Raw genomic sequence first — 11,984 nt, 5'->3', positions numbered from 1 at the left:
CATGCTTTTCTTTTTTAACCTTTTTGTTTTCCCAATCAAAGATGGAATATATATCTACATGCAGTCAAAATATTACTAATAAAAAATGAAACAATTAAAAGAAAATTACATTAACCTCCCTGAATATTACTGAAATTACAAAACCTATTACCTAGAATTAGTGACTCCAAACAAGCACGAGAAATATCACTCTCACAAAGTTTAATGAGTTTGTAGAATATATATATTTGATTTTTTTTTTATATATATATAAAAAAATAGGTACCTGAATTAACATTGAAATATTAGTATTAGGAAAGTGATTTGCAAACAAAAATTCTATACAAAAAACACATCCAGAATGATATTTTAATAAAAATGCACCTAAATAGAGCCCCATTTGGCTTCCAAGAGATCATGTAAATGCACCTAAATATCTTTCTACACTCAATTGGATAAGACTTTCTTTCTAAATATTACAATCCATATGGTGGGTGTAATGAAAATTTGAAAGAGTATATCCAGAAGCTTCCGTCTCCTAAAAATGGTTAATAGGTAGGCCGGGTACTGACAAGAAAATTTTCAACATATAAGTTGTATGCTGTCAGAAACAGGAAAATCAGCCCCGATAGGAGTTTTTTACTCTACGATTTTGAATTGTCACTGCTGTGATTGAAACATATGAAGGGAAGAACATCTATATAAAGCAGTACAAATTGAATTCACCTTAAATTGAATTCATCTTGAACGTCCTTCAAATTGATCTCGCAACAATTCATACTTGTTAAGCTCCGCTAGAGAAAGTGAGGGTGACAGCTCTCCTAAGACCTGCAAAGATGAGCTATAGAATTCAGACACCAACACACCAGACCCCCAAAAAAAGTCCAATTCAAGGAACATTTTCTCACTTTTGTAAAAAAAGCAACACCGCAAAGGCCAATTTTTAACTGGGGAGTTAGTCATAGTTATGAAAATTTACCAGTTAGATCACTGAAACAGTCAGATGGCACGTCATGCTTTGGTAAATGCATTATACTAATAATTGGAAAATTACATTTCACAGCATCAAACTGTAGATATGGAACGTCAAACGTAATAGGAAAACGAAGATCCTAGATAGTCAAGTGCCCTCTCTAAATATTGTTGGTCAGGTGACTCGAAATGTTCATTATCACAATTTAAGCAAAGCAGAATTGTACGAGTGCAACCAAGTACAAATACATGCCTTCAATAATTTAAACTCTTCCAGCTAAGCTAAGCAATCTTCTTCAAGATGGCAGCAAAATATGTTAAAATATTTGATTAGGGGATTTGAGAAGGGATTTAGAAAAAAAAGGGAAAATATGCGTGAAACTAAGTAAAATGTAGATATATTTTATTCACATTTCACCTACATTTTCCCTTTGCATTTCCAAATCCCTTCCCAAATCCCCTAACCAAACATAAAGAAACTAATTACATCACATTTCATACCTTCACAAAATCATCAAATTCAACAACAATGGAGTCTGCTTGATCATCTGTGCAAGATGAATCTGAACTTGGATCTAAAGCCTGCAAGATAATTAATAGCAAACAAAAGACAAAATTTTAAAAAATACTAGATTTATTAATATTGAAATTTCATAATTCTAGAGTCAAATCATGAGAATCGTATTTCTTAATGAATTGCAAGTTTTTACTTCAAGAACTATTAATTATGTGTTTGACCCAAAAAAAGAGCAGATTCAAATTTTACCACGTAAGCTTAAAATTGAAATTTATAAACTTTTTTTTTTTTTTTTCCAATTTATATTCAGTTATGATTACTTTTGCAAAAATTGTGATGTAGTGAAAATGCAGATTCGTATTTTCAATCAACAGTATGGCACTGACTAGACTCACCTGGCGCTTTGCAGCATGAAACCATGCGTCTGCACACAAGGCATACATGTCTGCGCCAGTAAAGTTTGAGGGACATTTCTTTGCTATCGAGTAAAGAGACACATCTTCGTGCAATTTAAACTTCCTGGTCAGCGCTTTAAGGACTCTGAAAAAAGGAAATCGTGATGCATGATAATAAATGTATTAAATCAATAATGATCATGAAAGGCAAGTGAGAATAAAACTAACCGCTCCCTGTAAGATGGATCAGAATTAACTCCAACGTAAAGCAGCTTATCAAATCGGCCTGGCCGTAGAAGAGCTGTGTCAATCAGATCTGGTCTGTTGCTTGCTCCAATTATAAACAAATCCTTTAAACCAGAAAGAATTAAGAAAGTAGTGTTGCTTAGAAGCAAAAGGAGAAAATAAATCGTCAAATAGAAAGTATTATTTCTAAGTAGCATGAGAAACCTGTGTTGTGTCATTCAGTCCATCAATCTCGGCAAGCATCTATTAACAAGGAATTTTAGCACATAAAGCAACCATTTTGATTAAGAAAATGAAAAGATATCAATCAAACACAATTATTCTTACCTGAGAAACCACACGGTCCATGACACCCCCAGAATCTCCGGAAGCACCCCTGGCTGGAGCAAGAGAATCAAGTTCATCAAAGAAGATAACACATGGACGTGCTGATCTGGCCTGCAAATGATGTGCAATTACATTGCGATATCACAAGTTGAAGCAGCACCCGCCGTTGAAGCTAATATAACTCATCCTCATACTGTCTGTTCTTTTTACTTCACAATTTAACATGGACCAAAAAAATAAGAATATTACCTTCTGAAAAATGTCGCGCACATTTTTCTCTGATTCTCCTATGTACATGTTGATCAGTTCAGGCCCTTTTACACTAAGAAAATTCAGAGAGCATTCTGTTGCAACAGCTTTCGCCAATAAAGTCTGAAATTTGAAATCAGGATAACAGCAAGGTCATGAAGCAGAGTCCTTCCCAAAAAGAAGATACGAAACGCTAAGGAATAATATAAACCAAGAACTTACTTTCCCTGTACCCGGAGGACCGTAAAGAAGGACACCAGAGCGCTTGCGTAACCCAGAGGAAAACAGATCCTTGTGCAGAAGAGGCAGCTACAGAGAAAATGAACAAAAATCAGAAGGATGTTCTGAGAATATATCACCCCAAAGCTTCTCCAATCACAGAGTTTCCTTTGATCTTGAAGTGGGCAGTTTCTCTTTACCATGCTTAGGCTTATCATAGTGACTACATATAAGTGAAATTGTTTTGGACCTCAATCATTGGAATACACCAAAGGAAAATTATCAATGCAAAAATGATGTTTGCTAAACGATTAATCCGAATTATTATCTTGCCTACGTGCCTACCCACTTCCTTTCGCTCTTCTTGGTTCTCTTCAGTTGCTTTCAGAATACAAAAGATTAAAAGGGGCCTAGATGAAATGGGCAAGCTCATGGTTGGAAATTCAACCTATAAAAAAATCCGACAATGCCCTTTTGGAAATATGGATGCAGAAGGAGGGGATTAACAGGATATGAACAATGCAAAATAGCCATATGCAGCGTTGCTGTTAATGGGCGGGATTCTCAAATGCTACTTCTATATATAATTGTGCTTTTTTGCATTTAGAAGATAAGTAGAATGGTATTAAACAATAAAAAAAGAAAAGAAAAGGAAGAATACTGGGGTAGGAACTGTATTATAAAGAAATGTTCATTTCTTGGGTGATGTGTGCTGTAGTAAAGTTTGCAAATAAATGGACAATGTCAATGTAACACATGGCTAAAGAGCTTTACAAGCTAACATTCCATAAGAACTGACTAAAAGGAACAATAGGTAAGTCAATTGAGTGAGGGAAACCTTTAAAACTAAAAAAGAAAGACAGTAACAATCTTCTCAAATCAATAAAAATAGAGATAAAATCCAAAATAATAATCAACACCACAGTAGAGATATTGAAGGCCACACCTGAACAGTATCCAGAATTGATTTCTTAACATCCTCAAGCCCACCAACATCCTCCCATTTTACATTAGGAACCTATAGAAGAATCATTCACACATTCAATAATATGTTCAACAGGCAGACATGAATTTTCTCTAGAAAGAAACCTCACTATCTGCTCTTTACAACTTAAAACTTTTGCAGCAGAATGTAAATGCTAGACAACTTCAGACTACTAATACTACTTTAGGTACAATAGAACATTAGAGCATAAAAAGTTGAAGGAGTTAGCATTGCTTGTTTATTTTACCTTTGGAGTGCCCAATGCTGATGCATTCCTCTTCTTTGATCGCTCCAAAGCTTTGATCAAGTCTTCTTTACCCAGAACCCGAGATGCATCATCAGATGACTTATTATCCTGCTCAGGTTTGAGCAAAATAGATCTCTTCTCACCCAAGATCTCAGGCTCAGCTTTGTCAAATTGAATATTCTGCCTAGGAATTAAATTTGCACCAGCATCAGCGATTAAAGCATGCAAATCCCTGGGCATGAAACCAGATGTCTGTCCAACTATGTCCTTTATAAAATCATCTGAAGCAGCCTGCAAGAAATAATAACCTGATCTATCAAAGTCAACAGCAATGACCAAGGTAAGCTATGATCAACATTAAAATCATAACTGTGAAGAGCTGCAAATATCAATTTGTTTTAGACCATAACAACCATCTAATAACACACTTAAATTACTGTAATGCTTTTACAAAGGGGGATCTTAATAGTTAGCTGAAAGGAAAGACAACAATTTCTGAAGCTAAAATTGACTGAATAAAATGATTGTAACCATGGCACTATTTTGGGAATTTGAAAAAATACACAACTTAATCTCAGGACGTGTTTGGTATCATTTTCTTTTTTGGTTTTCTGTTATCAAGGAAAACATAAAAAATGGAAACCGATATGATGGTCCAATGGCAAACTTGTTTGACAAAATATTTCCGGAAACAGTTTTTGTAAAAATTCTCTAAAAACACCCCTTCTCTAGGAAGCACTTAAAATTGTTTTCTGAATTTTCAAAAACTAGTTTTCCACAAGAATGGAAACTATTGGTGTTGCCGAGCTTTTCATTGTTTTTGTTTCCAAAACAAGAAAAACAAAAATGCAAATTTTAAAATGATACCAAATATTAGCTTCTATTGTAATCTTAAGGAGCAAGAGTTGCTGAATGCTGGGTCAGCCTCTGTTACAGATTTTGGACATGTAACGAGGCCATCAATGGTTGTTAAATTGGACCACTTGGATAAAGGCATCATCTTATCTAAATACAAACAAAAGATAAAAGAGAACATATGTTCACCTACATTAGGAAGCAATCCAGAAACATCATGAAGTGACTGGGACAGCATTTCAACCCTTTGTTCTTCAGTCAAAGGCCCGATACTAATCTCATGAGTGAAGCAACGCCTAATAGTTGGTGGCAGACCTTCAGAACTGTCAGCAGCCGCAACTAACAGCAATGGATGCCTGCTTACTGTTTCAGCACCCTTCACTTGCTGCATCAGAAAATTAGAAAAGTAACCCTGTCCTGCTTTTGACAATATCTAGCAAACAAAATTTCTAAAAATGAATTTTCCCATTCCCAAGTTAGATTATTCATCTCAAAGATCCATTCAGTCTTGACTTAGACAAGTGTTCTTCAGGAAACCTAGATCCTGAGGGTACCCTCCGAGTTCTGCATAACTGTAGTGGCACAACTTTCTTGAGTATGAAGTCTTTTGGATGCCTCTTTCTATCAGAGGATTAGTATTCTAACATCATCAACCCAAACACCAAAACAGCTACCAATAATACATTTCTGGGTTCCAAAAGAGCACTAAAGAATCTGTTGTAACAGTAAACACGGCGGGTAAGGCAGAAAACTATGGGAAAAAAGGCCCTAAAAATAGATTCTGACATCCCTCTTCTTGTTTACAACTGAACCTCGGCAAAGGATTAGTGAATAATCTGGGATCCTGGGGAGTTTTGTGGTCTCTCTAAGTAGATTTTTGTCATCATCCATTTGTTGGTCAGCCCCGCTAAATATATCCATTGAGAAGCAGATCTTGAGTGGCATGCCTTAACACTCTTGAGGGGATTTCATGATGCACAAAAACCTCCTCGTGTGCTGCTATTTCTTCTTTTTCAAATTTATTTTCTCGTTTCCTTTTACTTTGGTATGCTCTTTTTGCTTCCATACTTAATTTTGTCTTTACCCATACTTAAGGACGATCTCCCTTTTCTCTGTATTATAGTATTAGTATCCTTTATTAGTTAAAGTTTCAATTCTCCAATTTAGAATTTGCGTTCTAGGATTTAAAAGAACAGAAGGAAAGCAAATGGGAAGAAAGAATGATTTATAATAATTAAAACAAGCTTTTCAGTGCTTAGAGTCACAATTAATACATAGTAAACAATTCATATTGAGATATCTAAAATTTCAGTTATGTTAAAGAAGTTTAGAGACCTAAAATGATACAAACTGCATCTTACAGAATCATCATTGGAAATTTCTTCATAATAAATGTCTTCATCTTCCATAACTGGCTCTGTAAATTCCCTGATAACAGATGCAACTTCAGACGTAACACCAACTTGATCAAGAGGCGAACCCATTTGAGAAACCAGGTTCCGCAAAACATCAAAATGGCGGAGAAGAAGAATTGCTGGTGAGTATCTGTAACAAGATTAAAATGTAAGGAACAAGCAGCAACAACCTAATTAAGTGCAATTAATTATAACACTTACATCCCTTGAGGTTTGGAGAAAATATAGTAAACTCCACAATTTTGACATGATTACATTAGGCTCCCTTAACGTTTTAATCCACATACTACTTAGCCTCCTTTTCATCAATAATTCGTTAGTTATATGGATGGAAAAACAATGATGTCATATCATTTACATTGAAATGTAATTATTTTTTCTTGTTTATTATTGTGATTTCACATATTTGCATCAATTTCAGTTCCTTTAGCCTTACTAAAAGGGAAGTCAATGCACATATGCCAAAACTGTAGGGCTATTTGTATTTTCTCCATAACTCAGTGGAGGCAAGTGTAATTTACCCAATTTAATAAGTACAATAAATTTGTAAATATAAAGATTTTTGAAATATTAGTAAAATGAAACACGTTCACAACAACAAACTTTATCACTGGATTTCTCATATGGTCCAAGCCCAAAAGATCTTCTCCACAATATGATTATTCTGAGCCACACTGGAGTATAATGGATTGCTGCCTAGAATGATTTTAAGCATTATACAAAATTTAAAAAGAAAAAGAGGGAGAAAAAAAAAAAAAAAAAAAAAAGTGGATTGTATTGAATTACTTAATGATCATCCCCACCTAAACAAGGACATGAATTTGGGAAAACTCTTTTATTCATTTATTTTCAGAGAAGATTTATTGGGAGAAACTTTTGAATTGTTGGATAAAAAAACAGCACCACGTTTTTCTCCAATTCTAGGTCTGAATGGTGACAAGCAATGGTCAAATAATATTAGGAAAATCATAAAAACAGCAGAATAGGAGAAATTATAAAGTAATTACGCTCCTCAACATAGAATTTAGATGACTTGAAGCATTTAAAATAAACAATGAATGAAATGCAAAATACCATGCAAGATGGTTCATAACTGTATATACCCACTGCTTGCTTGCACAGAGACTTCAATGTATTTAAGAATACACAAAAAAAAAAAGAATTCTTCAAATGTTATTGTTGGAAGGAGAAAAGGGGTGAGTCTCCATCTACATTTTCAGTGGGAAAAAATAAACCAGTATAACAAAAATTATTAAAGGTTCAATCACCTATGTCTTTTCCATATTCCTAATTTTTGGGGATGGGCAAAGAAGGGGGAAAGTTTGATGCCATTTAGATTATTTAGCAAGAATCTACAATCAATGATTTGAAAGTACTACCAGATTATGAAGACTACAGCACATAAGTTACAGAAAAGCTTGCACATATAATATTCAATAGCTCATCATGCCAAATACCTGCGAGCTGTTTTGAAAGCTTCTGCTAATGCAACAGATGTCTTTCTTTCAGAGGATCCCACTAGATTATGACAACTATATTCTACTACATGAAGGCCCAATCGGCTAGCAATATATTTAACCACAGTCCTTTTGCCACACCCTGCAACAACTACTGGATCAGCACTCACCGACAAATATATCTACAATTATAGTAAAGTAAAAATAAATAAATAAATAAAAACAAGGCGAGAACAATCAGATACTTCAATTGTTTAACTTGTAAGCATTTCAGAAATAGTCAATATATCCATTTAAAAAACTTTTTCACAAATCCAATACTGAGGATATTAAACCAGTTGAAGTCTAAATGATGCTTTGGAAACATAGCAGCCCTGTCCGTCAGTGTTTTCTTAACAAATCATTCGACACTGCCATGTGAATTACAATAGATAGTAGTGATATTGTATCCTCAATCAACAATATAATCAGCAAACTCCTGAAAAAAAAAATATTTTAATCAACAAATCACAAATCGCAAAGACACGCACCAGGCAAACCATTTAACAGAACAGCAACTCTAAACTTTGATGAAAGTGCTGATGGGCATAAAGGTGGTGTAAGTATTGAGGCCAAAATCTTGACTGTGTCCCGTTGTAAAGGCACAAAATCTTTTGACTTAGAAATTAACAGATCTGGAGGAACAGCAGAAGGAACACTCCCTCCAAGCACGAGTGCTGTTTGCATCCGATTGACTCTAAGAACTGGTTCATCAGACGGCTCCATAGCCATGACCTGAGGACATGTACCACTTCCTGATGAGAATCTGTCATGTATGATATTCCTTGTGAGAATGTTACAAAATGAATGGAAGAAATGGGGAGTTCACCTTGAAGTAGATTATCTCGTCACTGGCATTTTGTTTCTTTAGGCTGCAAGGAATGCACATAGCTGACTTGCAATTCCAATTGATGTAGATACAGAAAAGATCACCTCTGGCAAGATATCTATCCTTTTCAAAGTATTTGTGTAATGCCAAATCAATCATCTCTTGACGATCTTTAGCTTCAACAGATGAACTTCCTTTAAGAGATTCAAGGATACCACATTCCGGTATCTTCACAAAAGAAATCCTCAAGTGTGAGGCATAACTTGGCAATTCAGCACATGGTTGAAGTGTTAAACTGATGATAGAGGTTTCACTCCCCTTCCCATTTGTGTGATCATCCATTTTAACTTCAAATAGAGATGCCAAAGTCTCTTTACCTTGGTGAACAAGAGACTTGAAGCATGATACATGCAAGCTAAGGTTAAACGCCAGTAGAGGAGATACATAGGCAACCTCTTGGTCCAATGGTGCATGGTGAATTTGGGGGTAACTATATGAAGGAAACACAAGCATTACTCTTGGAGATTTGGGGAAAGGCAATTTGTTGTCGCCCAAATGTTCATGGATGGAGGGAGGATCTAGAACAAAAGCTTGGCCAATTCTCCGTTCGTTCATCTCAACATTCTTGACAAATATCTTGTAAATTTTTTAGAGACCAAAAAAAAAAGGTGCAGTCAATTCTTTCATAAATATTGGACCAAAAAAAATAAAAAAAGAGCCAATCAAGGCCATGTAAGATAAAGACCCGACGCACCTTTTGGGAAGGGATTTTGTGAGTTTTTTTTTACTATTTTAGCCATAAAAGACAAAATAGGTTATTTTAGTTACAACAAACAAAACTTCACATCCAACCCATAATCATTACACTCTTCTCTCACAGAAAAAATAAAAAAAGCCAAAAAAACCCTTCTCAAACCAAGCTTTTAACCCAGGCTAAAATAGCCAAAAAAGCCAAAAAGCCAACCCACTTCCCAAACCAACCCATAATATACACTAATCATCTCCATGAAAAAGCTCTATTTAATTCAATTTGTTGCGAAATCTATTGAGCTTACTGAGCTTGTTAATTCACAATCTTTTCTTTGAGTTTGTATTAGTGCAGACTATGGTTATCAGACATTTAAATTTTTCTCTTGTGGAACCCATGAAGAATAGAGCCACCAAGTTAAGAATCCAGTGTCTTTTCATTTCATTACAAAGCCACCACTCCCATTCCCAATAAGTTTAAGAATTCTGTTCTTTCATTTATTTTCCTGCAATTTCATGTTTGCTCTCCTAAGAAATTGTAGGCAAACAAAAAAAAAAGAGTAAGATCTTCATCTCGTTTTCAATAAAAAAAAAAAACGCAATTTTAACATTCTGAAAAAACACAAACACCAAAAACATTATACAATCCTACTTCCCTTTCTTCGCTTTCCTTCTATTCAATTTTCGTAGTAGCCAAACAAAAACCTAACTGCATACCAATGAGCCTGAGGTGACCGATAGTTTCTTGAGCACAGACGTCGGAAGCCCAACCAAGGCAGAGTCGTCAAGAGAAGCGACCTTGGGGTCCAAAATGTCCTTTCTGTCCTTCGAAAATCGAATAATTCCCGCCGGTAACAGCACAGACGGAGTGCTTTCATCGCCGGACGCTGGGGTAGTTGGGTCAATTCCATGGATTTGTTGAGGTTTTGATGAATTCAGTAACGAATTGATGAGAGCTTTGGTTGAAGACAATACCAAAGGCTTCCTTCTCTCAACCATTATAGTCGAGTTCGAATCGAAATCGAAACCCTAGCTTCGAGTAAGAGCAGCATAAGCAGAGTAGAGTACAGCAGAGAGAGAGACAGACGTCTCTCAGGTAGTCATCAGCAGGGGTGTGCGTTCGCACCGAATGGCAGATCCACGGATTAATCGCGGTTCGGATGGTTTTTGTTGTATTTTCGAATTTAGGAGATGTTTGGATGATTTAAGTAAGTTATTTTTTATTTTTTTATAAAAAGATATGTAAAAAAATAAAGAAATGATATGATAGAAAAAAATAAAAAAAATAGATTATTCAAGGGATGTCAGTAGTTGCTTAAAAAACAAAAACCCCCCCAAAACACAAACAACCCCCAAATAGTTTATTTATAACACTTAAACTCTTCATATTTCATATTAAAGGGTCATTTTTGATTGAATTATTTGTTTAAATAGAACCTGTGTTGCATGACGATAAATGATGAGCCCGTTCAAAAATAAATGATAAATGACTAAAACACCCTTATTACTGTATATATACACAGTATGGTGCAATACAAGCATGGATAGTGATGAGTGGTGATGCTCACACTTGTGATGATCTAATTGTTTTCTTTCCTTGCAAGTGCTCTTCAGAGCTAGAGTGGTTCTGAATCTGTGTAGACCCTGACGAATTTTCACTTGAAGAAGCCATTTGGTATATTTTACACCAATTAAACCAAAGATCTTACTATTAATTTTACTGGAAAATTAAAAATAACGCAGGACCCAGATACTAGTTATATCTAGATAGATTTAGGTACATATATATATTTATAGTAGAGCTGTGATTCCGACCCCCAGTACGGAGGCACCCCCAGCACCCCCACCTCCACGTGGGGTGCTGGCAATGGAGGAAAATAAGAAAAAAAAAAAAAAGTTTTTGACAAATGGGAGGAGACCCCCAGCACCCCCACTGGGGGTCCAACTCATTTTCGTTTATCGTAATATAAATCAAGAACAATTTAGATTGTTGTTCATGAAAAAACGTAGAATCAGTAAAGGAAGACGGCAAAGAAAGATTGAACAATATGGGTCCTGCACCGGAGTGAGGAATTTAACATATGACAAATGACCAAAACACTCTAATTGTCATAAATTCTCTCTCTAAAAATTATTCACAACCAACTTCTTATTCCCAGCAAAACCACCACTCAAAATCACTAACACAACTTCTCTCTTTAAAAATTATCTAAACCCACTTTTCTTCTTACAATTCAAATTAGTAACAAAATCCATGAAATCAAACAATTAATATGTGTAAACATTTAGATTTTCGAAATAGTATTGATGGGATTCATATCAACCAAACCCACTTTTCCTTCTCGTTTTTGACATTTCTTAGGCCCATCTTTCGGACTCCATGATTTTCTCAATTCTTAACGATTTTATCCCGTTCTTTCACCAATCTTATCAACTTGCTTTATACTTCATCCTACGCTACCTCAGTTTCTGATTTCTTCCTGAAATGGGTGGTTTCGGCATACCG

The 11,984-nt window shown here is 35.3% G+C and overlaps 1 protein-coding gene across 3 annotated transcripts; it reads right to left on the bottom strand.

The window, feature by feature from the left end:
• Nucleotides 1–334: 334 nt before the first annotated feature.
• Nucleotides 335–10,679, bottom strand: PEX6 (peroxin 6). 3 transcript variants are annotated; one of them, XM_082899641.1, is made up of 17 exons: nt 10,196–10,658; nt 8,732–9,367; nt 8,394–8,637; nt 7,864–8,005; nt 6,353–6,536; nt 5,181–5,376; nt 4,137–4,444; nt 3,851–3,922; nt 2,908–2,994; nt 2,686–2,808; nt 2,437–2,547; nt 2,314–2,352; nt 2,092–2,213; nt 1,864–2,008; nt 1,453–1,533; nt 706–807; nt 335–580 (listed from the first exon to the last, which is right to left on the bottom strand). In XM_082899641.1, exons 1-16 carry the CDS (start codon nt 10,475–10,477, stop codon nt 718–720), a joined length of 2,862 nt encoding a protein of 953 aa, XP_082755767.1. In that variant the 5' UTR covers nt 10,478–10,658; the 3' UTR covers nt 335–580; nt 706–717. The 3 variants fall into 3 exon arrangements, with proteins under 3 accessions (XP_082755767.1, XP_028055629.2, XP_028055627.2); XM_028199828.2 differs by having other exon boundaries at nt 335–807; nt 4,137–4,427; nt 5,185–5,376; nt 10,196–10,679; XM_028199826.2 differs by having other exon boundaries at nt 335–807.
• Between the last annotated feature and the right edge of the window lie 1,305 nt (nt 10,680–11,984).

Source organism: Camellia sinensis, chromosome 12, assembly GCF_055761805.1.
Source record: "Camellia sinensis isolate YWXY chromosome 12, ASM5576180v1, whole genome shotgun sequence".
Classification (NCBI taxonomy): Eukaryota; Viridiplantae; Streptophyta; class Magnoliopsida; order Ericales; family Theaceae; genus Camellia; species Camellia sinensis.
Note: the sequence above shows the minus strand (reverse complement) of the source record. Positions and strands in the feature narration are given on the sequence as shown.